We start from the raw sequence: 27,927 nt of genomic DNA on the forward strand, positions 1-27,927 counted from the left end.
AAAAAAAAAAAAAAAAAAAAAAAAAAAAAAAAAAAAAAAAAAAAAAAAAAAAAAAAAAAAAAAAAAAAAAAAAAAAAAAAAAAAAAAAAAAAAAAAAAAAAAAAAAAAAAAAAAAAAAAAAAAAAAAAAAAAAAAAAAAAAAAAAAAAAAAAAAAAAAAAAAAAAAAAAAAAAAAAAAAAAAAAAAAAAAAAAAAAAAAAAAAAAAAGCAAAATTTTGTCAAATATTGAGAACGAGAACGAGAACTAAACCAAGTTGCCAACCTGAAACTGGTCAGTATCCCAATGAGGCGTAATAATTTTGCTGAGAAAAAGGGCTCTTTTAATATTTCCACTGAAGATGGATCAGATACACCGTCACCTAAAGATTTGCAAAAGAAAACAAAAAGATGTGGTTAACAATACATACACCCTACAAGAACTCTGTTCTAAACATATCATAGAAGTACAATAATGAGTAGATTAATTAATGTCAGATAAACAATAACATAACATCACATAAAATGGAAGCACAATTAATTGTGCATTGAATTAGAAAAAAATTGTCAGAAGCAACAACTCGAAAATCCTGTAACAGCAATGAAGTGATTAAAATATTACCAAGTAATGTTTAAGTACCTGCCATGCATTTGGAAGCAAATAGTTCAGCTGCCTTGGCAAGATATTTATCACATGCAGACTCGTCACTTGAATTTCCTTCTGCCTCAACTAATGCATGCCTCTCAGAATGATCACCGCCCAAAAGAATATGACTAGCCTTGGAAGGTGAACATGAATATTAAAGAAGGAAAAAGAACGAAAATCAAAACAGAAGTTCCCAATTAAAACAAATAAAAATATAAACTGGCAAGCTATAATATTCTATAGGAAATTAAACTTAATATGAATAATACTCACCATAATTATCTTTAAATTAGATAATATATATAGTATAGTAAGAGAAGATATAATAGTATAATTACATTATAAACTGTCAATATTTAAGCAATAAATGTTTTACGATGCCATATTCTGTTAGATCTGAGGAGAATAAAAATGGCATTCACTATTACAACCTCAGCCAACAAATGAGAAAGTCGAACCACACACAAAAAAAGAACCTCAAAACAACCAGTGAAAAAGAGAAGAGCACACAACCTCTAAGGTAGGTTTCTACTTCATATTTGAAGAGTCTATTTAAACAAGACAACCCCAGTAACAATTTTTTTCTAAATGCACTATAATTTTCTAGATTCAACCAGAAAACATTTACCTTAATAATCTTTTTCCAGTTAAAAGATTGCAAATATAAGACCTGTAATCAAATACATGAGTTTTACCTGCAATGCTCCCCAAATACCAAGATTCTGCAGACAGAAGATCACATTATCATGCACTCGGTTCAAAAGTTTCTTTGTGTTCATCCGTTTATGGTGATCTTCTATGTTCCTACTAAGGTTTTCTATGCTCTGCTAACAGAAAATAAATCAGTGATCCGATAAACCTTGTTCATCTAATCATCTTAATTAAGATCCATAGCAGAAGTGTACCTGACATTTAATCTCCTCAATACTCGAGCACAAGCTAGTGTCCATATTTGCAGTCGAACCATAATGATATATATTAACTACAGGAGTGGTCACAAAAGATTGCAATGCCTTGTCTTCAACCGAGTATACCTACAAACAATATCCAAATCATTAGGGATGACCGACAAAGCCCAGCCTTAACTGGTATAATACAACTAGGTAATTAACCACAAGAACTGTACACTTCGCATCAAAAGTGAGTATATCGAATTCACAAGCACTGTGACATGAATATATTTCTAATTTCTAATGGATTTCAATTACCACTTTCCCACAAACCTTATCCCCAATAAACACTTGATCAATGCATCAGCTTCGCTCATTTTATCAATGGTTTCGTATCAAAGTCAATACTTAATGGAACAAACAATTGCTTTCTTGCAGGGGACAGGAAGGCAAAAGTTTGACATGAGATCTATAACACGAGCTAAGAATGATGCTCTCAAAGTTATTTGATATTTAATACTATGAAAACCCTAAACCCTACCTTAGCATCAAGCATTTGTTCAAGACTATTGATGCTTTTTGGTAGATTTGCGGCAGTAGAAGCACCTGAAAATGAAAACATGTAAGTTCGTAAGGACTTAATCAATTGAAGTACACTACAACACTTCTGGAATTAATCAACAGTCTCCAAAAATATACATAAATAATAAGCAAGGAAATAAAGGATACACTATCAACAATGTAGGCAAACTTTATTAAGGGCAACACAACACCCTTGAAGAACTGGTGGGGTATAAGATTAATAATACATTCATATTGTTGAATTTCAGTGATAGAGAGAAAATAATGAATTTCATTATCTGGTTCGTGATAGTTATAATATACTAATAAATATGTAACCAATAATTTTTTCTTTTAATTAAAACTAAAAATTAAATGCTATAAAATGACATTACTAAATTAAGTGGTCAGACTTGACGTCATTTAAATTTTTTTATAATACAGTATGAAATAAAAAAAGAACATAGTGCGCTGTTTTTTCGGTTTCTTTCCACTCGCTTCTCTTTACCTATTTTGTTTTCCGTTTGTTTTTTTCTAAATATTTTTATCTCTTACATCATGTTAGGTTCTATCCTATTTGATTTTTGTATACATAATACTCTTTTATATATAATTGATGTATGATTTATTTCAACCGTTGTGATTTTTGCTATTTGCCCGCAATGCTATCCGCTACATAGACGATTTTTCGCGTTCCACTATTTTCCGCAATTGGCTAATAACAAAACTGCTTCCTTATATTATTCTTAGGGATTTGATCTTTGACTTTAGTAGTTATTTGTTCCTTACATGATTAGGGTTAGAGTCTAGTACTTAATCTGACTACTACAATAAGCAAGGGTTAGAGCTTTGTCTTTTGTAATAAACCACACCGTAACACACCATATCACTTAATTTTCAGAGTCTGTATTTTTTTCAGAGTCTGTATTCTTAGGGATTTGATCTTTGACTTTAGTAGTTATTTGTTCCTTACATGATTAGGGTTAGAGTCTAGTACTTAATCTGACTACTACAATAAGCAAGGGTTAGAGCTTTGTCTTTTGTAATAAACCACACCGTAACACACCATATCACTTAATTTTCAGAGTCTGTATTTTTTTCCCCTTCTTCCCTACCAAAATCCTGAAATTTCATGAATATCGAATAAACAATTAAGTCAACAAAATGTCATAGCAACTTTTTAAAGATAAACATTATTACTTTACCTTTTCCTACAACAGGGGAAGCAGTCATGCCAAATATTCGGGGAACTTTTTCGGAATTATTTTTGTAGAAGACCTAGCAAATGACCAAATTAAAACATTGTCATCGTGTAAATAAAAAGAAACTACAGAAATGGAAAGGCTTTATTAATAAAAATGTGTCGCGTTATCCATTATAAATGGTGGTGACATCGACAAAAGTACAACATACTTTCATGATTTCTGCATAAGGATGACTGCTTTTGACTTGAGCATGATGGCATTCATCAAATATCAAAAGTGCAATCATCTCCATCTTGATGAAACAATGAGATAAGTTATGGAGTAATATTTGTGGGGTCATAACAAGAACCTGCAATGGGAAAAAAACGAGAACACGGTGGAAATTTTCCATCAGATGAAAATTTAACCAAGCAAACTTATCCTGAAAAATCCGGAGCCAATTTATTTCCCATAATGGAATTTAAATGTTGTTTACCAACTTGCTTTCAACAGCTTTTACTTCAAGTTGCTGAAACAGCAACACGTCGAACATAAAACAGAAAAATAATACAGATAATATAATTAATTTCAACATGATTTAACTAGAATTTATCACCTCGTACTGGTCAATCTCCTGCTCCCAATGTTCATGACATTTCGAGCGCTTTGAACTCCCGCAGTAAATCCCAACTTTAAAATCAGTAGAATCGCCTATTACCTTAGCTTGCTATAAATACAGAATAAATAGGCTTTAGAAGACACATAACGGAATGACCGACATGCTCAAATCAGTTAAAACAAAAGTTAAGAAATATATAAATCAATTCATCCGATTTATGCATAACATAAGATTCATAATTCTATCATTAATGTAATTTTTTATTCGAGAAGATTGGAGAGAATCAAGACTGTCCAAATTGCAAGGATCTCCCTAATGTGCTGCGGCTCACCTGATGAACTAAAGCAACGGTAGGTGCAAGAAAGACGCATAGGTCCTTCTTAGGCTTCCTTATCAAATGACCCATTTCATGAATGAGTAGCACAGCAATGTGTGTCTTCCCACATCCTGTTCCCAAATAAACAATTATATTTTCTTCCATAGCTTTTTTGCATAACTCCAATTGATACCTTCCAAAAGACCAAAACATTCATAAATCATAAGATTCTTTGAAGTTTCAGAACATTAGTAATAAATCATCATAAACATAACCGCAGCCAACAACATAGCATACATTTAAAACATTTTCATGAATTGAGTAATTATTTTGTTAAATAAATAAAACGTTGAAATAAACAAACCTTACCGATGTAGTTAAACTCAACGGTTACATTTTTAAAGAATCATGAAATGGAGCTTTTTTCTTAACAAAGAGTAACTCACCGCCACAGCAAACATCACCAATAAATGAAATAACAAAACCCACATCAATACTAACAAATTAACACCACAAACATAACTAAAAAACCAAACCGACATACCCAATTAAAAAAAACGTAGTTGAGTGAATCAAACACAAAGGGAGGGCAAAAGTTACTTACTTTCTTGCAATTTTTTTGGGGTCTTTTTTGACAGTGTCGTCGTGAATTTTGACTTGGGAAAGACTTTCATAATCGGAAACAACAACAGAGCTCTCCGGCGGCAGGGTACCGGCGGTGGAGGATTCTCCATCCGGCATTGTATGAAAGCGGAGAAATGTGTGATCAAAATGTAGGACAATTCGAGGGTTCGTAGGTTTTGTCCTCTTAGAGAGAGAGAGAGAGAGAGAGAGAGAGAGAGAGTTGTTTAGTTGTTATTGAGTTGTGTGACCTTAGAAACAAAGGAACTTGATTCGGAAGTCAGCAAAGAACATAAGAGAGCAGAATGGAACACGCTTGCTCACTCAGTCACTTTTGTGTGTGACTTCCCAACACTGATTCGCTCGCGTATATAACCATGTTTTCCGCGTCAGTTTCTTTTTATTTTTAATTCTCTATTATCATCATTCATTAAATTCGTCTTCTCATTTTAAATTATGACCACTTTTATTCTTCTCTATTTGCTTTTAACTACAAAATATTTATTTAACATATTTTAAAATATGTGTCGTACAATCCGATAATCTATCAATAAATAATTTTATAAATTAAAATTAAAATTTTAAAAATATTTTTTGTAATTTTATATATATATTAATCATTTAACATTATTGTAATATTTAAAATATATCACATCATAATTTTTAATTAAAAAATTTAATTTTTTAAAAGAATAATTAAAATTGTTTGATTTTAAAATAGAATGATTAATTTCGTAAATTAAACGAAAATATGAAAATTAAAATTGCAATTATGTATTTTTCTTTTATGTATTTTTTTAAGGTTTTTTATTTTATGTTATCTTTGAAACATGAAACATTGTAGTAATTTATCTAATATTTAATGAAAATGTGTCACATAAGAATTTGTAAATGAAGTACAATATAGGTTTGTGAGTATCATGTTTAGACATTTATTTATGTGACTAATTTTTATTTAATGATATTACCTATAATTTTTTAAATACGACTTAATTAGTATATTATTATTTTTAAATTTTTTTTATCTATAATATATTCAATATATATACTATTAATAAAATATTTATTTCTCTTATAATTAAATGATTCATTGAAATCCTATTTTAATTAAAATAATTGAAAAAACGTCTATTTTTTATTTGTAATTTATAAAGTAAATTAGAATAAGTAAACAGTTATGCTTATGCATCTCATTGGTCTTTTATATTGTAAAAAAAGAAGTTATAAATCTATATATTGTGATTATCTTTAAAAAAAAATCAGGAAATATTCAACACATATATTGTCACTCCTAATAAAATATGTAATTATCTTTTAACTCATTGATTCGTGAAATAAATTATTTTAATTAATTAATTAGTAATTAATAATTCCCACGCATTTGATTTAAATGACAAATTATCATTAATGTATAATACTCATTAAAATTTTAAGTAAAAAATGTTTAACAGATAAACTAATAATAAAATATATTTTTTTTAATTAATTGATCCGTAAATTCAATTTGTTTAAATAATTGATAAATAACAAATATTTATTTTATGTATGATTTATATAAATAATATTTTTCATAAATTTTGTTTTGTTCAGATTTTGCAAGAAAATATTACTAACATTGAACCAAATCAATTGCATATTTTTAATTAGTTATAATTTATTTTTCTAAAATATCAAAATAAACTGAACTTTTTACACCTTTATTATAAAATAAATTGAATATAAAAATAACTTTTTATAAAATAAAATTTAAATTTTTAAAAATGTCAATCACATTCAATGAACCAAACCAAACTGACATGTTAGTCATTAATTTGATTTCATTCGCATTCGTCATTAAATATTGCAAAAATCAAATCAAAATGAACTATGTATGTTTTAATGATTCTGTTTTTTTATCTTCAAAAAATCAAATTAAGTTGACTTATTATACTGTATCGATCATAATTATTAATTAATTTAAGCCTAATATCTAAACTATTCATGCTCTCATATTAAAAGAAAAAACTCTTAGAAGACTGAAACCACATTGCTCACCTCTTAGCTCATCACTAAAACTCCAGTGAAGGTGGACAAATTCATCAAAGTGTGTTTTCAACCGTTTGTGTGTGTTTCTCTGCATTTTTTCAGCATTTTAAAGTCATGGGTAAACTAAGTTCACACAATGATAAATAAATTAAAAGTTAAAACTTCTATAAATAGAGTTAACGCAATGTATGTCAAATTACTAAAATTTAAATTAGTGTGTATATAAACTATGTTTATGTATGTTACATAGAAGATAAAAAACGATATCACGTTAACTCAATCAACATATATGAATGTAAATTTAATTACTATAAGTATAAGTATATATGTAAATTGAGTTCACAAACATATTTACAGTGCAAAATACTTAAATTAAAAGAAAAATGGAGGTGTTGGAGTGGAAATAAGCTCAAAAATAGGGGTTTTTGAAAAATCCAAACACACTAACAACAATGGTGCTCAAAAGTGGAGGTTTTTCGTTTAAATTCTTATCTTTAGTCAATTTTCAGTAGAAGAGGTACAAAAATCATCAACAAAAATAAATGATAATTTTTTAGAAAGTGCGTTTTTATTACTGTCTTATTCTAAAAAATGTATAATTTAAATTAAAATTTATCTTCTTCTCTACGACCCTCGTCAATTTTTTTGAGAAAACTAAAAATCATTTAGGATTTTTAACTTACTCAAATATGTCTTAACAAAATATAAATAAAGAATAAATAACAATTTTGGGATTTCAACTAAATGATAAAGAACTTAAAATATACTTTAGCCTATAATAATTTAAAGGATTTATACGTCTATGTAACACTTACATAAAATGGAAATCCACTATTTTGTAATATCACTCTACCTTTATATGGTTATTTTAAAATACTGGTATGATACGGAAGAATATCGATTTTTCATTGAATGTAAAACCATCTTACATTATACATGTATGTCCATTGAATTTTAAAATCAATAAAAGAATATATAAATTCACACAAACAAATATTGACAAATATGCGTGGCATTACTATAAGATCAACAAAAATATACTAATTGTATTTGATATATTTTTTAATGTTAAACATAAACGAATATCAATAAAAATATATCAACTATCCTTGATATATTTTACTACTATACCAAAATAATTATCTTTTTACTGCCTAAAGTTTCTTAAAGAAATATTAAAAAATCCGTGCAACACACGGGTGATATATCTAGTTAATATAGAGATTCACATAAAATTAGTCGAAAAATATTTAATTCAATCGGTCAACTAAACATATAACACAGTCAAATCAATCTATTGTCACATTTTATTAGATAAATATCCATTCAATCCGACTAATGTTTTCTTTTTGCATTCTAATAAATTATATACCTACAGTGATAATGATAATGATATTTTTTTTAATATTTTTAAAAATAAATTAATGTATTATCTTTTAAAAATACATTTTTTATATTATTTTTAAAAAACTATTTTTTTTATAAAACTATATTCTTTATGATTATTTTAATAATAAGCATGATTTGGAAGATGATTACATGTTTCTAATTTTTTAATTAAAAAATCTGAAAAATAAAATAAAATGATTAAAAATTAGCCAATGTGGGTGTAGCTTGCCCCATCAGTATTTTAAATAAAAATGGGAAAAAGAATTATTTTATGCACGTTTTAAAAGATAAAATGACCTATATAAAAAAAATCATTTAAGTGTTACAATAAAATAAAATAAAATATCTTTAGTGTATTTTTATCTATATTGAATTTTGAAGTTGAAGTGTTGATACAGTTGCTTTTTGTATTTTATGATGCCAAAATGTTTGGTTGTGTTATGTCTTTTGAATTTGTTAGTATTAATAAATGAAGATGATGATTTTATTTTGATTTGTTTGAAAGCAAACAATTTATCGTTGCACTGCAAGTGTATGGCATATTAAAAAAACGATTTCAATCCATGTTTAATCTCTGGTAAAAGATAAAAAGTCTAATTTGATGCACTACAAAATATGAAAATCTCACTAGACTCTCAGAAAACACAAAAAATCCATTTAGTCTTTGGTATATAAAGTTGATAATTTCGTAGGAAGGAGGAAGATGTTATTTATAGTTCTTTTTTTAAATAATTAGAGGCCACATTGTACCCTAAGAAAATTGTTGTAGAGAATGGACAAAAAATATTGATGGAAGGATTAAAGTGTCTTGATTTATTTTTGTAAAAACTAAAAATAATTGTTTATTTTCTTAGATACTAGGAATGATCTCCATATTTTTTGCGAGGGATCAAAATAGATCTTCCCTCTATATTTATTAAAGATTTTCTAAACGTTATTAACCACCACACAGTTAAACTCTGGTAGCCATCTGAATTGTTGTTAAATTTGTGTCAGAGTATCATTTATGATGGTGTTTTGGCAGCAGCGGGGAGATACTTGACATCTTAGAGCCTTAGACATTGTCTTTTCATTCCTTCGAGAAGAGTTAAAGGGATAAGCAACCATTTCACAACTATGAAGGAACTAGACAACTGGTTAACTTGGAGGAACAAACTTGAATTAGAGAGACAAGGAGGAAAAACAAAGAAACCAAAAATACAGAAACCAAAGTATCTCCAGAAAATTCACTCAGATTATAATTTCTCAATCGAGTCCCCAGTGTAAATTTGAGTTGTAATAATAAATTGGAACTGGGCGATTTAGTATTTCTGGCAGAACACCTTAATCCTCCAATGGAATGGCAGATTCAAGTTTCAAACGGTTTAATCGGACAGTTCCAAGAATGTACTCTGGCAGCTCTGCCTCATCTGTTGCCTGCAAAATGCAAATACAACATCGGTCAATATCTGGAATACTTGAGATGCATATACTGATGAAACATGGTCGATGCATATATTTGAATACTTACCAGACACCATTAAAAGGCAATAGATGTAAACACAATCGTTTCAAGAAATGAAATGCACCAAAAAGCCCAAGAAATAAAAGTTGCAATACATTTCGATGTAAGTGCTACATAATGAAAGGAACGTAACAAATTCAAAATTTGCGGTGTCTTATTTTTGTTTAGGCTAGATATGGGATTGTAAAAACCGAAGAATTTCTTCAATTGTTTATTCTATTAGAGAGGGATGTTGATATAATCAGTTCCAGCTATACTCTTCTAGAAATAATCAGGTTTTGTAATCTTAGTTCTTCCTTTTATGCATTTATAACATAATTATGGTATATTTTCTCTGTAAAAGTGCTACGCCATCTTTTTGCCAGATAAAAGATAACCTGTGAGTATGTGGTAGTATACATATAGTGAAGAATAAACTTGATAAAAGGAAATAAAACGCATTTGAGAAAAAAAATCAGATTCCAAGCTATTCAGATACTAGTACACGGGAGTTCCCTGTATATGATCATGAGCATGGTACCAAATAGAAACCGTTAATACAATTCTATCCCATTATGAAATTAAGGGTAAACAGACACCCTTTAAGAGCATCCTTCCCTGACAAATACACTTGAAAATTTCATAAAAAACACAGTTCCATAAAATCACAGCTTCCACATTCTCACCAAATATCAAGTCTATATCAAAAGGAACTAGGGAAGATGAAACCATTAGTGGATAGTTTGTCCAGAAAAATTATGACCAGAAAAGGAACATACCTCTATCAAAATGGCAAGGTCAACAACTAAGCTTGTAACATATCCTAGAACAAGGCTAATGACACCCCTAGCTACAGAGGATGATCCAATGTCCACGTCAATCTGCATAATACAAAAAGTTACCTTAAAAGTGTAAAAACAAAATTTACAGTGAAGGTGCAATTTATTGGACAAAATGAAAATGGCTGAAATATTACATGTAAACTAAAGCTCAGCTCAACGACCAACTAGCATATGGTTGCACACAATTTCGACAAAGTTGAATTGGGAATTTACAAAGATTAACAAAATTCAAATTAAAATAACAAAATGAATGTTGAAGTTTTATAAGCATATAATCCATTTTATACTAACAATCCCAATCTATTTTATATTACATTGGCCCTATTTGATCTTAAACAAGCACCTTGGGCTTGGTATGAATGATGTTATGCATTGTTGCAATTAGTGGCCTGACATCCTATTCCTAACTAAGGCTCTATCTTAAAGCTGACTTTTGGTTACCCACCTCGAGTTTGCGGGTGGGAATATTAGAAGTCTATTTGTGCATTTTTAACTCTTTTACTTGTATTTCTATTGTGATTCCGGTTAATAAATATTAAAAATGGGCCTTGGTCGTATAGGTTGGCAGATCAGGTCCAAAACCAGTTGCACCGCTCAGTGTTTTGGGACGAGCCCTATTGTGTCTTAGTAATCCGATTCCGTTAGTAACAGAACCTGACAGCTATAACAGCCAGCTACCATTTTAACTGTAACCTTATGCAACAATTTACAAACCAAGTCTTCAGAGTTCAGAAATACCAATTTCATATTCTCTCTCAAGTTCTCTCTTCAGTTTCCTTTCTCTTTGTATCATTTTCTCACATCTTCTCTAGCCAAAGTAAAACAGGGAAGAAACGCTAAGGTAATATTACCTCCAAAAAATTATCTTGTCTGAAGTATTTACAAGTCACAGCTTTCCCTAAAAGGCAAGCTTTGGTTCCAACAGCTCTCTTGACCATCCAATATCCCTATATCCATTGAAAAATATTAGCAACTCAAAGCCATCAGGCATCAAACAGGGCACATATACATAAAACTTCACAAAGAATCACACACCTCAACTATACTTGGAATAAGTTTGAATCTTGAGTCTCGAAACACATCACTTCCATCAACAAACTTAGCCAACAGAGTTTTTTTATTTATCGGTCTGTCAGCCGCATAATATAGAACCAGACTGTAGTTTGGTTTACCAGGAACCTGAAAATTGGTTATAACATAATAAATAAATAAATAAATAAATAAATAAATAAATAAATAATTCTGTGAGAAATTGGTTTGGGCACATCGACTGTATTTTTCAGAGAAGAAATCATAATTGCTCTTGTTCATATGGAGTCATACAATGCTAGAATATAAAGGCAGAGTTGGTTATGAAATGCCAATCAATCTACTACTACATCTTCGGAAAATACAAAGGGAGAAAATACTGGAACTTATTCCATTGCTAACAAATCTTCCTAACTTCTCTAACAAACTTTAACACCCCCCTCCCAAACCTAGTGCATGTATGCCAGGTTCATCAAGGTTATAACATATGTAATGTAAGATATCCTCCGGCTCCTAAGAGACTTGGTGAAAATATCTTCAAGTTGGTTATCAAAATTTACAAAGGATGCAAAGTAAACCAAGAAAGAATTTTCTCATAGACAAAATGACAACCAGTCTATATATGTTTTGTCAGTACATGAAAAATTGGTGCAAATATCTTACATTTGATCATCAGAATTTACAAAAGGATGCCTAGAAAGAATCTCCTCATAGATAAAATGACAAACTATCTTACGGCCGATCTCTACGTGTTTTGTCGTACATCAAAAACCGGAATGGATGCAGTATGTAAGATTGGCTATTTATCACAAACTATGTGTTTTGTCTGTACATGAAAAATTGGATTGTGTGCAATATGTAAGATTGGCCAATGATGCTCTGATACCTTTTCAAAAAACTATTTGATAATCAGGTAACTGAGAATGGTTTTTTCAACTCTAAAGTCCTAACATATTTAACAACCTTTTGCCCTGATGTTTAAGTGGGTGGATCGTCAACAACAACAACAATAATAATAATGACAACCATACCTGGAGATTAATGACAAGGATAAATGGAAGCTTTTTGCCAACCTCTGACTGAAATTCAGAAGGAAAGGATTAATGACAGTGTAATAATATTAAAAAATTTAACAATCTCAAAATGTCCAGCTTATGGTTTTCAGAAATCAAGATGAAATATACAAACAATTCCAACCAGACAAGTTGTAGCATGCACGGGATTAAAAAGCTTAAATAGCAACAGCATTATTTAGGCATTTGCAGAAAAGACGCACAGCTTTGCGAAAAATGCAAAAAAGAGGATGATCTCAAACCACCTCAAATAGCAGGAGGAGAAAAGTAGAAGATCCTCCACGATTGAAGAAATTTAAGAGTTTAGAGAATTTGAGAGAGATCAAAATACAATGCTCTAATGATCTGATTTCTGAATTTTGATATGCTGATTCTTTGAATGAGGAAAGCTTAACATCAAGCCAAGATTTTGATACGATTTGTAGTGCAAGCCGCTGACAGAACAATCTAGAAACCAATACCAACTAACTGAATAGATGCTATTGTTAGTTATTCAACTAATACTTATCCAACTTAACACTCTAATGAACTACACGCAAGCTATAAGCTACAAGGAATACAAATATATAACAGTATGTTGGGATAAAATTCAAATTTTCAAATAAATGCAAGTGAGTGGAAATTTAAGAGGTACATTCTAAGAGATGAATGAATGTATCTTGACTCTTGGAAAACTCTACCATTATAAAAAGATGTTCCTTGGAGAAATAAGACAATTAATATCTACAAAGTTACATTCATGAATGGAAGTCATTGACCTCTCCTATAAATAAAAAGACTTGTGAAGAGTTGAAACATCTCCAAACATGTCCTAGAGAGGAGGATTATGTGAGCGATCACTTGTAGTGAGTTGCGTGTATAGATTTCCTTATAACTCATCATTGTTGGAATGTTTTTGTGGATGTCGGCAACAGGTTCCCTCACGTATTATTTGGTGGGTTCTCTTATTATCGTTGCAGTGAGCTCGTGTATGTTCCCACGTAAGATCCTTGGGTATGTATTTAATTGGTGTGTGCTGATTTTCCTAACACAGTACAATATGCCATGACAATAGCTCATACGGAACATAATACTCTATCTTCGCTCCACAAACTCAGGGTGTTTTCTACTGAAAACTAGGAAGCACCCTCAGTTTATCTTGAATATCACAAAAACATGAGTTTGGAGAAGGGCTTATCTCGAGCTGGAATGTGAGTCACAAATAGTAAATGATCTAACACTTTAGACACAGCAAAAATATCCAGCTCGATATGCTTTGTTCAAGTGTGAAGCCAAGGACGTCAAAGAAGCACAACCATACAGGAAATGCATGATATGTTACATAATTGCTAAAAACAGTGAAGCTATACCAAACTAGTCTTATAAATAAGATAATGACAAACTGAGGTTTAAAACTCTATTGGAATAAGGACTTAATGAAGATTATATCAGAAACACTAATCTGTTACTTTAAATTATTATTTGTGCAGCAGTAGGAACATGAGAACTTCAACCCTTGGGATTAATTGATGGCTTAGCAAAATCATTTATTAATATGTCCAAAGCAAACCGAGCATCTTTCCCCAAGTATAATTTACAATGATATATTTGAGTATTAAAGATGTAAAATCTTGAAAATTTTAATGTTACCTGAACCAAACATCTGGGATGCAGGGCAATTCTATCAACAGATTTATTGACTGTAAACCAATCTACTGCTATGAGCTTGAGAAGAGGATCGCCTCCGACTACCTGTAAATGACAATGGAAAGTAAATTCCAAGAATGTAAAGAACATTCAACCAGAACAAAAGAAAATAACACATGGGCAAAAACTATTCTAAAGTAGATAAATGTCTTAGCTTAAAAAATGTAGTTCTAAAATTAAGAGAGTTTGATATATGAATTTGCAAAAAAATTAAAAATAAGGGCAGAGTTTAAATGACCAATAAGCCTGAAACTCCTAATACCCCTTGATTACGAGAATAGAAATAAGGGTAAATTTGAAGGACATTGAAGCACATGCAACTAATACTCACTATTTACAGCATTGCTTATCATCCATTCTTTTTTTAAAAGGTTTGATGTTCTTTGCCCCTATAGCTGAAGAACTTAAAGGGTCAACTCACCTTACAATTATCTTTAAGATAGTTCTTTCCTCTAATCATAAATCCTTTTCCACTAGGAGAAGTCCAACAGTTTGTGTGATTGTCATCCATTCCTTTGCACAAAGAACCATGTAGGTCGCTTGGATCGATTGTGATAGGAATAACATGAGGATCCAATTCTTCACACAGATCAGGAGCTGCTTGAGTAACACGAGTAACAGAGTTACAATAGCTTTGGTCCTTTATCCCTAACAAATAACAAACAAAGGAAAAGCTGACCTGCAGTTCGCTTCAAAGCTAAGGTTGTGATTGCCCATGAAACATTCCTTAGTTTGACTCTTGACTCCTGATACATTGGATAGGATATTAAACTATAGAACTTAACAAATTAAATACCTTTTCTTCATTTCAGACCAGTTACAGATAGTATTAATTTCTATTATGGACTACTATAGTTGATAAGTAGAATTGAGCAAACCTTCTGATCAAGTTTCTCATCGTCGTCACTTTCTTCATCTGATGCGGATGATTCCGCAGCGATTGCATCATAAAATTCATCTTGTACTTCATCCTCATATTCAGAACAAGAAACGGAAGCATCAGATGATTCGAAATGAACTATTGTAGTGGCATTTTCTTGGTGGAGTGCTGGATTGGCTGCGATGTATTCCTTTATACCTGAACCATTATATAACAACATCTATCTAATGCCACTTGAACAGTAGTCACATACAAATTGTTCAGCATGAGAATACAAGGCACACCAAAAGAGTATAGGAAGCAATTTTCTTTTATGAAATTTAAAAGAATATGAATTTAAATTACTAATTTAAAAGTATGCAAATCTAATTACTAATTTACTATACAATGACAATGTAAAACAGTCTTACTCAAACATCCAATTATATATCACCATGTAAATATTCGTGAAGATATTTTATGCAATTGTTTGAAACCCGCCATAATTGCGAGGATGAATTAGACTCATTTTGTGATGATGAATTAGACTCATGCACAAAATTTAAGATCGTAGCAACTCGTATCCTAGATCTTTTGTCGCACAATTGACAGCGTCTATACTCCCAGCTGTTTAGGTGTGAAAACATGTTGGAAAATCCTCCTTAATTGTTACTACACGTGCGGTCTATTATAGGGCTACTTCATCTCAGTGGTACAACACCTTTAATGTGCTAAGTTGAGATGGTGATTTAGTCCCACATTGGCTGGTGATATGGCCTTCATAGTGGTTAAAAGATTTGGACAGTACTCACATGACAAGCCGGTTTTGTAGGTTGAGTTAGGCTCTAAACCTAAATTCTAATAGAAATAATATTATGACATAAACCATTATGAAATACAATTCAAAGTCTCTGTAAAACTTTTTTACACTTTCGAAAACTAGTCATTAAACTAAGAATATGTTATTAGGAGCAAAGAAATTTTACTACTTCAAGGATCACCACAAATCCTAATAATTTTCAGCATCACTGTACTTGAAAGGGAATTTTCTCTAAAGATCATGCTACTTTCCTTTACGTTAGTAGAGGGTCAATAATAGAGGATTTCACGGGAAAAGGGCAGCCTCTCAAGCAATTCAAATGAATCATTTCTCTATTTTTCAAGTAGTATAAACATCAAAACATAAATCACTTCACTTCAAACTCAATTATACAAAATCAAGTTCACTCAAAATTACTTTTACCAAATGCTCGCCCAAACACACTACAAGCAATTAGTTCGGGCCACATACTTTACATAACCTGAACTGCCAGAAATTCTAGACACTTCAGAACAATGTAAGATGAAAACGATAGCTCAAATACTTAACCTGCCACTTGGCACAGTAACGCATAAGGAATGCTCTTCTCAAATTTTGAGCTATGTTTGGTCTTCCATTGATTCCAGGATGTAGAATGTACCTCCAAAGTGTGGGTCACTAGACATCTTGGGCTATTTGACACCAGAGGTGCCTTCAAATTTCTGATCTCCCACGTAGATGCTACAGCCAGAATACAAAACATACAAGGATTAAATTAGTCAATGATCAATGCTCAAAATACAGATGTCGGTGTTTATATTTTCTTTTTTTTAATCAACTTCCAGATAGTTTTTAAACTAAGGAAGGTTAAGTAACAGTTTCTACCATAAGCAAACAACCGAAATATTCAAGCAAGAAAGCAACAAATTTTAAGGACAGTACAGAATGTCAATAAATCTGTCAAATTTCTTTAACAAGAGTGTGTTTTTTTAACCAAAGAAAATGTGTTGTTAAGGAAGACGAAAATATATTAAACGGATTGTACAAGAATTCAAGAGTATTTATTAAAAAGGAAAAGGAAAAAAATTATGACATTGAAGAAACAGATTGATCCATAAAATCGTCATGGTGCCCAAATTTTGAATAGAACTAAAATACACAAAAAGGAACAAGTTGATAGTTTTCATTTGGGTGTTAAAGTTATAGGGAAAAATCTAAAGGAGATAACAGAGACTTTGAATAACATTTTTTGTTGCTGAGTGGTCATATGTTCATTGTTACTAAATGTGATGATTTATGAAACTAACAATTAGGTAATAACCTATTTTTATTAGGATTTAATTTATATACATGTCAATGTAAAGAATTTTTACACTGTCAGTCAATCACAACCGTTAGATCATTAGAGATGTTTGACTTTTACAAAAACTACCTCTAAAGCCATCCTTATAAATAGTTGTGATGTAGTGACAGTGTAAAACTTTTTACACTGACAATGCATAACAATTAAACTCTTTTTATTAATATAAAATAATAACTTCCAAGAGTGCTAGCATACTACAACTAGTACAACGACTGATCAAAACAAAATTAGATTCTTAACACAATATGAATCTTAATATTCTAACAAAATAATGTACAATTAAGAAAAATAAATATATATTAGTACCAACTTCTATATTTTGCTTTTGAAAAGATCAAAACTTCATATTCATACATCTGAATGAGTACATATGCCAAGCACCACTCTAGTAGTCAATTCCTAGGATTGAATGCAAAAAAAAAGTCATCTTACAATTAACTTGTACACGTCGATATCCAGATCTTAGAGGCTTTTTCTTATGTGTAGCTGGAAATTGCAAGATTGCTGCAAGGATTAAATACATACAGTACTTCATCATATATTGCCATGTAAGTTGAAACACAGCATGATTTCAACCAAAACAGATAACAAATCCAATAATCACTGGTTAATGATTCATATCATAAAGGTTTCAACAGCAAGCATAGCAATACCCAAACTTTTGTAGCTAAAAACTGATGCAAGTTTGTACTAACATGTGTGCCATGCATAATACAAGAAATTCACTTTGTAGTATAATTGCAGTTGATGAGTATTGTTATTGTGAATCAGGAAATAATATTAATTTGTAATTATATTTATCAGCTTTCTTAAAATAAGTTAGACATATCAGGATTTGGTTTGATCCCCTTAATTTGTAATTATTAGAGATAAATGTTGTAACTATTATTTATACTGAGAAATATCAAAGCAAAATGCATCAAACCCTAATTTGTGACATGGTATCAGCAGGTTCTAAATATTATTAATAATAGGTGGCACTAGCAGTACAAACAGACATATAACATCACTACTGATTATCGTGCATGGAAGCACATTCAGAAGATGAGTCTCTAACCCCTGCAAAACACGTTGTACCCAGAGAAATGTGTCGCTGCAAAGCTCCTCACTGCACTGCAATGCCATAATCATCCTTGATAGCGGCGCGGTTGACTACATAGGTTGATATGGGGTCTCAACATACCCCCTTGCGCTCAAGACTAAACATCTAAAGTGTGAACAAATGCAAGTGGCCTAATAACAGAGATCTTAACAAATAGCTTACAGTTAGGGAGGTTGCACAGATGATACTCATTTGTGATAACCAAGTTGCACTACAAATTGTGTCAATTCCAATATTTGGCTAGAGGACTGAGCACATTGAGAATGAACGCCATTTCACTAGAGGGAAGATTTTATATGTAGACATCATAAATAGCTTTGTTAGTTCAAATGGTCAATTGGCATATGTTTTCACCAAGTCTATGAGGGTTCCTTGTATAAGTTCTAAATGTATCAAGCTTCGTGAAAAATTATCTGTATGCTCTAAACTGAAGGGGGAGTTGCAAATAACATAAATAGGATAGTTATTGTTGTACAACATCATGTAAACATAGTAAATGATAATGCTAATATTTATATTTATTATGATTTGATACACACACAGCTTTGATGTGTAATAGACATGAATGTAGACATCATAAATAGCTTATACAAGGAACGCCATTTCACTAGAGGGAAGATTTTATATGTAGACATCATAAATAGCTTTGTTAGTTCAAATGGTCAATTGGCATATGTTTTCACCAAGTCAATGAGGGTTCCTTGTATAAGCTCTAAATGTAGCAAGCTTCGTGAAAAATTATCTGTATGCTCTAAACTGAAGGGGGAGTTGCAAATAACATAAATAGGATAGTTATTGTTGTACAACATCATGTAAACATAATAAACGATAATGCTAATATTTATATTTATTATGATTTGATACACACACAGCTTTGATGTGTAATACACATGAATGCATTCACATGCTTTCTCATTTTCATCTCTCACAACAAGTATTATGTAAGAGACCCAGTTTCAAGGAAATTCAACAGGAAAATGGAGGACACAATACTACCATACTAGCAAAGATAGTAAATGACCATATTCTTACTGTATGATCCGTCTTGTCCACGAAACCATTGCCTAGAAATGACAAAATCCTGCTTTGGATGCCACCTAGGTTAAGTTTAAAAGGTAATTCATGAATGAATAATCCAAAAAGTAAAAGATGCAAAACGAAATTAATAATGAAATAGGAGATAAGACAAAGAAGTGATGAAATTGTAGCTATTGTGTAACCAAAATTTCATTACAACCAACTATAGCAAGGACTGATCCTAAAACACACACTCAGTTGCAATGATGTTATGATTTTTTTAATTTGACAAGGTTGACATCAATTGATTACCGGGATAGGTACTTAGGATCATATGTCCCATAAACAACATCAAAGTGTCCATCATAAGAATCTACCAGCTCTAAGTCACAAACTAGCATATCCCACCTGCAATACAAGTTTTCAAGAGATTAAAAGCCCATCTAGTTTGGGAAAATATTTTTGCTTCTATCGCATGTATTCGTTGATAATTATAAAAGCAAATCTTGTTTTCAGTTTTTTCCTGTTTTCGGATATTGTATAGGAATGTTGAAAACAAATGACATTTTTGGTAATTATTAATGAAAATAAGAAAATGGAAACAGTAAACATTTTGTCCAAACCATGTAGACCCTAGTTTTCCCAACAAGTTACCAAAAATTCTCAAGAAATTTTTAGAGGATGCGTACTCATATCTTTTCTGCCGTTCAGTGTTGATAATCACTTCAAAAACAGTATCTGCAGTTGCATCAATAACACCGACAGACTTTGCAAGGACACCTTTACCATTCTACAAATAACAAAAAAAGTAATAGGAGAAATCCGTTATATCGTAATGAATCAAAGAACTTACCTCTACTATTTTAAATGCAACAGAAACATATCAAAGCTTTATACAATATTTTCCAATTAAAATCAGGGAAAAATAAAAGCCACTTCGTTCTCCACTTACAGGGCAACAATATACACAAAGGTGTACTTTTGCCAATAGAAGAACAAAGAAAGAAAGAAAAAACTGGCCTTGTGAAAATATCATATAATAGTTGTGCAGTATAACCATGAGCAAATACCGCTATTTGAAAAACTCTCACTAACAAACACAACTCCAAAAGTTCATAATAGGAAGAAAAGAAAACATTTTTAGAGTTAACCACTCGGGAAGCCCAAAAAAAGATTGAGGGAATTCCAGATTAGCCAAATATAAAACTTCCAGTTTAATCAGAAAAGACTTCACTAGTAATAAGGAATGCTAGAGTTTATAGAAACCAACCAACCACATCTTCACTAGTAATAAGGAATGCTGGAGTTTATAAAAACCAACCAACCACATCAGAAATGAATATTTGAGGGAGAACAGCTGGTGTGGCTTAACCCCTGAACCAGAAGCTCATTCCTTTAAAGTCCTTTGGCAATATCAAACTTATACCATGTGTTTTATCAGTGTTTGATTTTACTATAAATGACTATTGATCCTGACTTCCCGGTAATTAGCCATCTATGTTATAACTACGAATGATAGTTATTGTAGATATGTACACCAATCCACCAGAGTAAGTATATGTTAAGCAACTTATGCTTTTCTGGTTTCCCAAACAAAATATTGGCAGATGGATTTTACAAGTGGTGGGTAATTAAAAGAATCCGCAACCAGACAAATATTACAATCTTAGAACTCCTGTTAGGATGACAGACATGAGTGGAAAGCTAACTGGTTTTCAAGATATGTTTGATAATATGTATCACCCAGGAGCCTCCACCCAAATAAGTGAATTTTATACATACCTTGTGATCAGAAACATCCTCAAATATTCTAATTCCTGAAACCACAAACAAAAAGTATCTAGAAGGATAAGGATATATCCAACAATTATTATTTTTCTATCAAAACTAATTAGAACAAGAATGACAAGTAGGAAAAATCATAAGCAAAAGCATCATTGTATGTGTTAAAAGAGTCTAACAACTAAATCATGCTACAAACAGGCAAAGCATATACAACTACTCAAGCTTCCATGTCCCAAAAAAAGTAATGATTTTCTTCCTTTGTTGAGTTCTTTAGCTTAGAGATTAATGAGTTGAATATAGATATGATTTATGATAAAACATTACGGCGTCGCTTGACCCATGTAGCCAACCATACTTAGTGGGATAATGTTTGGTTGTTGTTGCTGTAGGGTTTCTTTTGCTTTTCTTTTTTCTCTTTACATAAAAATGAAAATTTTCTACAAGGAAAATAACATGAGAGCAAAAGAGGTGGGAAAAAACCCTCCAAAATTTTACCCTTGAATTGATTGACTACCCCCAGAGTCCTATTGTTAGTTCAGACTTCAGAGTACCTGGCCTTCACATCATCCTCTACTCAAACCTAGAGGTTGAAGTAATCATGATAAATTAATGGCCTTTTAATTATGCTTACATCCTCAACTTATACTAACATAAGAAGAGCCTTTATAACAGTTTCTGGATGCCTTTAAATTAAAGGAGTATTAGAGCAAGAAACCACTGCCTAGTAATGAGCTGCGAAATAGTGCATGCTTATGCCAAGAAAAATACCAGCCACAGTAAGAATGCATTTCCATTGATGTGCTTCAACTGCATCTCCACTATCTCCTTCAAAACCGTCTGGCCTACCAGCCAACTTTGATGATTGCCGTAACAGTGTCTCTGGGCCTTTCAGAATGATAGAGCAAGAGTAAGTTAAGAAAAATGTGTAAAGGGGTAAAAATAACAATTAATGGAGCAATCCCAGAATATAGCAATCAGAAAGGAAACATAGGATTCCTCGCATAACTATAAATAACATTGAATCAGAACCACACTTTCACAACTATCATTCCGTAATTTCAGAACCACATCGGCTAAGATGCATTGTGGAATATGTTATCCAATATACAAATTATAAAAACAATTCAGCAAGTTAACGCAATCCATGACAAACATCACTGATCAAACCAAATATTTACCTTGGCCAATTCTTATTAGCTTTCTTAATCCATGGGCATACCGCCTCACTCTAGGCCGGTGACCTTCAAGATTGATCCTTCCAAAACATAAAGAGCAGTGATGTGTCAATTTACAATAAATCATCTAATAAAAGGACAACCTAAAAGGCAGAACGTCTAATAACGAACCCAACAAACGACTGTTCAGGTCTTTTGTTAAGCATAACTCACAGGTCATAAATATATTAACCTGAACAAAAATATATAATTGTAAGCAATATTCCTTGAAAGTATTACAAATTATCATTGTTCTTGGATTTAACAAAAGGACAGACAATAGAAGGGACCAAAAGCATTGCAATTCCCTGGTTACATATATGATATAAAAATCATTGTTAATAAGATCATTTAACTAATGCAATTGTATCAGATGTTAGCATGAGTGCATTTAAGATTGGGGGAAACAGAGCATACTCGGTCTCCATGTTTAGTTTGGCTCTGGCACTACCACCTCTTGACAACTCATACTCAGCCTGCAAAGAGCATAAACCCAGTAAATTAGAATCATATGTATATTATGGTATACGTTATAGTTTCATGACATTTTAATTTTTTACAAAAATTGAAAGGCTATAGAAAATTTCGTAATAGGAACTCTAATTCAAACCCCCCAAATAGACTTCCAATCTCAATCAGGCTACGGGTCTAGTAATTACACCAATAACAGATGCAGGTCAAGCATACAGTCCTCTAGTTATTTTCTTGTACCTGTTGCTTGGCATGATCAAATGCTTCTATCCATCCCCGGGCCTCCCCAGCTGTAGCACAAGCAATCTTGATGAAAATGTACATGAAAAAAAAATTATTTCTATGCTGAAAAAGAAGGAAAGAACTGTAACACCCATGGCATTGGGGGCTCACTAAATTCTAAAAAGCTACTTCCAATACAGACACAAAGATCCAGATACATTTGCATGCTAGTACGATAGTGGAATCAAGAAACTGTATCAACCCCTTAAACGGTAAAATTCAATAGCAAGTTTAAATTATAAATTTTAAATCTAGGAACCTAGTTAATCATCTTGATGGGACTCCCACAACAAGTGTGGTAATAAATTTGAGGGACAATGTATGTTATAATTTATTTTTTTTGGTGACAATGTATGTTATAAATTTTAATCCCTATAATATCATAGGTTAGTTCAAAATAAGGAACCCCGATTATAAGTTTTTACTGTGAAGGAAAAATAACTTGAAGTGGTTATTAAGGAAATATTTATGTTTGCTTAAATTGGCATAAGGAAGCACTCTTGAGCGGCTATTGTTTCTTCATAAGAACTAAATTTATCAAGATTTCTTGTTTTGGAACTGTCCATGAATTTTATATTATGTTGGGGAATTTAGCACATATTTTTTAGCAAGACCATGAGGTAACAAATCCTCACATAAGCATTGACTTGGTGGCCTTGCCACAGGGCCACAAGGTGTTTCCAATGAGTTCCTAAAGTTTGCCTACTTGGAACTTGGTCTACAAGCTGAGACACTCATCATAGTTTTTACACTTAGTGCATGCTGGGATGTTTGCAAACTACTACACTAGCATTTATAATAGATATTTCAAAGGGTGTGGTGTTTATTTTAAAATAAAAGTTGTAAGAAACCAAAGTCATATTTTCTTAAAATGATTATCATAACTTAGCAGGAATTTTTACAATAGAACCTTATGCTTCTGTTTTATGTTTAGTAGAGTGTAACAAGTGACAAGATGATCAATCTTGATTTCTTCCTAAACTATCTTATCTGTTAAAAAAGCATGCTGCATGACAATGAGCGTTCAATCACTATAAAAATTACTATGGGAATAAGGAATGCAAAACTATAACTTACTTCTCCCTTCCTGGCCTCATCTAATCGATTATAAAACCGCAAAACATAAAGATCCTGAGGAAGAAGACAAAAAAATACTTAGCTTCCATTAAACTTAGAAGTTAAATGAAACAAGTGCACTCAAATGAAGAGAGATTGTTATGAATTTAACCTCAAACAGAATATTCCATTTCCATCCAAACCAACATAAAAACCAGTTTAATATACATAGTAAACTAGAGAGATTTGTTTGCAAGAATCTTACCCCATTGTTGACCTTTCGGCGACCTACCTCCTCCACCATTAGTGTGGGCCCTGCAACTCCCTGCCTAATCGGTTTCTGCCCACAGGAAAAAATTTAACAATAAGCATTTCACTGTGAATCTGTGATAATTGGCAGAAAAAAAAAAACAGAAAACTAACAAGTGAAATGGAATTACTACAAAATTTACAACCCAATTAAATGTACAAATTTAAAATATTACATTATTGAAACTAACAAGCATGTCTGTTCAATTAAATGCCTCTGAATCATAATACAAGAAGTTTTTAAGTAACCGAAACCGAGAGGCGTTTTCATCATAAAACAGTGTAATTAGGATTAGGAAGTACTAGTAGTTAATAGCACACCTTTAAACATTAAATGGTGCAGTAATTAGCGTTCACTCGTGATGTTATCTCGGTGTGAATTAATTCAACCGTATATAATCAATAAAGTAAAAACAGAGAGAGAAGAAGCATACAATGGCGGGGTTTTGATGAGGATCGCGCTGGTACATGGTAACATATTTTCCCCTAATGAAAAGGAATCGGAGATGACAATACTCATGACCAATTGAATTCGCTCCCAAGTGATAAACCCAACCAAAATACTCAAATATCCCTCTTTCTTTATCTTCGTTGCTATAGCGCTCCGAACCTCTGCTCACGGAATTGTTCAATTCCGAAGCTAGTGCGTCCATCTTTCTTTATCTTCGTTGCTTATTAGTCTTAATCAGTTATAATTATTCTTTTTCCTACTGCTGCTTGCTCTTTCAAAATGCGAAATGCGAAACGTGAAATGATAGATACTGATAATACTACCTACACCACGCTCATCTTAATAATAGTGATCTTAACAATAAATTAACGATGATGTGAATTTAGACTTGTCTTTAATTTTTTTTTATTGCATTATGAATGTCATTAATATTTGTCTAAATTGTCCATGTGGTCCCACTTTATATTGAGGATAGTGAGGTCCGACTGGTTGAGGTTGAGCTGACCGTCAAGGGGTTGTTTAATTGTCATAATAACACGATGCCCACCCCCACCACGTTAGATACCACTTGCACTTGTACCATTTCACTACCACTTGGAACTTGCCACCTGTAAAAGCCTTTACGTATATTTTGTCTCTATTATCCCTAATCTTAAGATTTCTCTTACACATTTATTTATCCTTAATATAATTTTCTTACCAATTAAGTATTAAATGTATTTATTATTTTCTCTTAATATATTCTTTATTAAAGTAGAAGATATATATTTTTATTAATATTATAAAATTGTTTTGAAATATAAAAGATCAAAATAAATGTAACAAAAAATAGTTTAATTATATTATTAATTTTTTTAATATACGTAAAAGTATCATAACGTTCTATAAATAAAAACGGATGGACAAGTTAGCTATTTATATGTAGGATAAAATCAATAAAGTTTTTTAAATATATTTTTAGTTTGTTAATTTAATTTTTAAATGTATTTTTTTCTAATTTTTTTATTAAAGGCAACACTAAAAAATGTATTTATAATTTTAATAAATTTAAATATTAAAATAACAATAAATTACATATATAAGAATTGAAATCATTATTTTTTTAATAATTTATTTGATAATTTGTTGATTGAAAAATATATATAATATCTTTATTATTCATATTTTATATTCGGTAAAATTATATCTTAAATAAATGATTGAAAATATCCATAAATTCTAATTCATGCAACGTGAATTTAAATCTAAAATATTCAAATTAATTATAATAAAATTTAATATTTATTTGGTAAAAAAATATTAACATTAAAAAATTATAAATAAAGTGTATACACACGACACGTGCTTAAACACAGTTGAAGGGACATCTTTTGTGGATATCGATATTTTCTTTCTTTGCTCTGGTGCGCCAATAAACTCAATGAGAGTTGGTTTAATTTTTCGCTGTCATTCTCATCCTCATCGGTTATTTTAGTAACACACTTTTTAATATGTTTTTTTAATTAATTTAAATTTATATAAGTTATATTTAAATTATGTTGATGAATTTAATAAGATCTATGTAGATTTTAATTAATTAAATAGTATATTAAAAAATATGTTTTGCTAGTATTATTTATGTGAGCTCATCACTTCCACAACCTTCCTAACATGTTTCGCAAAAAATTAAGGGGTGGTGAAAGTGAAAGACGAACCTGTGGCAGGACTCGTGGATAGAGTTAACTTCAACATGTAAGTTGAAACAATCAGTCAATAGAGACGGTGAATTAGCTTTTTCTATAGAGGAGTCAGAAGAAGAAATGAATTAATAATTCCACAATCATACATGTGGTGGGGCGTTGGGTGGATGTCGATAAAAGTTTTTCTTATGGATTCAGTCGATAAAATTTAATTAAATTAATCAAATACTTAATTTAATGAACCAAGTAGAATTATAGGTTAGCTCAAAATAAATAATAGCTTGTTGAGAAAAACATTAAAAAATAATAATTGTTTAAATAAGTTAAGGTTTTTTTAACTTTTTTTTAACAAGTCAAAAATAAATATGTTCAATAAACCTTCTAAGCACAATACGTGTTTAAAGCAAAAACAAAAAAAAAAAATTACAATGTTTTTACTGTAGGACTAAAATAAAGCAGAAATATAAAGTAAATTACTCAAATAAAGTAAAACAATTAACCACAAGTGATACCAATGCACTTTAAAAGTTGCGAGTACCATTGGTTATACCCATAACAATATTTTTTTATATACAATTTGATCTAACTTCATGTTAAAAGTTTGGCATGCTCAGTAATAAGATTTGCATTCAAAACATGCGAACGAAAAATCACTTCATTTCTTGATTTCCAAATTGTCCACATCACCGCAAACCAAACTAAATTAATTATTTAACATGTTACACGGTCGCATAAAAAAAGTCATCAAATTGGTTAGCGTAGTTGATTGCATCACCAAATAGTTCAAATCAATTCAAAACATTATACCACACGGATCCAAAAAGAGGGCACACGAAGAACAAATGATTGACTGTTTCAACTTCCCTACAACCTGTTACACATTGTTGATCTTCCGCAAAAATGATACCTCGACGAAATAAATTTTCTTTTGTAGGCAACCTATGTTTAAACAACCTCCACACAAATAATGATATTTTTTGCTTGGACAAAAGGATGTCACACTAGGTCTTGAAATTGAGGTGTGTTGATACTAGCGACAAACTCCTCCCGTAATACAGAATATGCCTCATTTACCGAATATGATCCTTCTTGCGTATTGTTCCATGACCACTTATCAGATACATTAACTTGCAAATGAACGTTAGCCAATAAAATCCTACATTGCTCCACTAATTTCTCCTCCCACGCAAACAACTGTCT

At 31.2% G+C, this 27,927-nt stretch overlaps 2 protein-coding genes across 3 annotated transcripts in view; both read right to left on the reverse strand.

Annotated features, from left to right (window-relative positions):
- Positions 1 to 5,170, reverse strand: part of LOC101502793 (dicer-like protein 4) — a 21,844-nt gene extending 16,674 nt beyond the window's left edge. Inside the window, exons 1-10 of the mRNA XM_012718067.3 lie at positions 4,797 to 5,170; positions 4,208 to 4,385; positions 3,874 to 3,984; positions 3,487 to 3,627; positions 3,279 to 3,351; positions 2,054 to 2,118; positions 1,528 to 1,656; positions 1,318 to 1,446; positions 617 to 755; positions 263 to 359 (exon numbers count right to left, since the gene is read on the reverse strand). Coding sequence (XP_012573521.1) covers positions 263 to 359; positions 617 to 755; positions 1,318 to 1,446; positions 1,528 to 1,656; positions 2,054 to 2,118; positions 3,279 to 3,351; positions 3,487 to 3,627; positions 3,874 to 3,984; positions 4,208 to 4,385; positions 4,797 to 4,933 — 1,199 coding nt within the window. The 5' untranslated portion in view covers positions 4,934 to 5,170. The remainder of the gene's footprint in view (positions 1 to 262; positions 360 to 616; positions 756 to 1,317; positions 1,447 to 1,527; positions 1,657 to 2,053; positions 2,119 to 3,278; positions 3,352 to 3,486; positions 3,628 to 3,873; positions 3,985 to 4,207; positions 4,386 to 4,796) is intronic.
- Positions 5,171 to 9,273: 4,103 nt separating this feature from the next.
- Positions 9,274 to 25,419, reverse strand: LOC101503113 (protein ENHANCED DISEASE RESISTANCE 2). Of its 2 annotated transcripts, XM_004508332.4 has the most exons (22): positions 25,032 to 25,418; positions 24,554 to 24,628; positions 24,310 to 24,363; positions 23,191 to 23,256; positions 22,897 to 22,955; positions 22,444 to 22,520; positions 22,034 to 22,150; positions 21,263 to 21,297; positions 20,170 to 20,270; positions 19,793 to 19,888; positions 19,496 to 19,560; positions 17,794 to 17,865; positions 16,569 to 16,739; positions 15,219 to 15,418; positions 15,020 to 15,086; positions 14,762 to 14,937; positions 14,284 to 14,385; positions 12,613 to 12,660; positions 11,588 to 11,731; positions 11,404 to 11,499; positions 10,490 to 10,591; positions 9,274 to 9,643 (listed from the first exon to the last, which is right to left on the reverse strand). In XM_004508332.4, exons 1-22 carry the CDS (start codon positions 25,248 to 25,250, stop codon positions 9,551 to 9,553), a joined length of 2,235 nt encoding a protein of 744 aa, XP_004508389.1. In that variant the 5' UTR covers positions 25,251 to 25,418; the 3' UTR covers positions 9,274 to 9,550. The 2 variants fall into 2 exon arrangements, with proteins under 2 accessions (XP_004508389.1, XP_073227013.1); XM_073370912.1 differs by lacking the exon at positions 23,191 to 23,256 and having other exon boundaries at positions 25,032 to 25,419.
- Positions 25,420 to 27,927: the final 2,508 nt, after the last annotated feature.

Source organism: Cicer arietinum, chromosome 7, assembly GCF_000331145.2.
Source record: "Cicer arietinum cultivar CDC Frontier isolate Library 1 chromosome 7, Cicar.CDCFrontier_v2.0, whole genome shotgun sequence".
NCBI classification, from domain to species: domain Eukaryota; kingdom Viridiplantae; phylum Streptophyta; class Magnoliopsida; order Fabales; family Fabaceae; genus Cicer; species Cicer arietinum.

Excerpts from the sequence above, each read along its gene's own strand:
- LOC101503113 (XM_004508332.4), bottom strand. The coding sequence starts at position 25,250 with ATGGACGCACTAGCTTCGGAATTGAACAATTCCGTGAGCAGAGGTTCG. Across the intron at positions 23,257-24,309 it reads ATGAGGCCAGGAAGGGAGAA|ATTGCTTGTGCTACAGCTGG; the intron begins GTAAGTTATAGT and ends ATTTTCATCAAG. Across the intron at positions 21,298-22,033 it reads ATGCATTCTTACTGTGGCTG|GAATTAGAATATTTGAGGAT; the intron begins GTATTTTTCTTG and ends TTGTGGTTTCAG.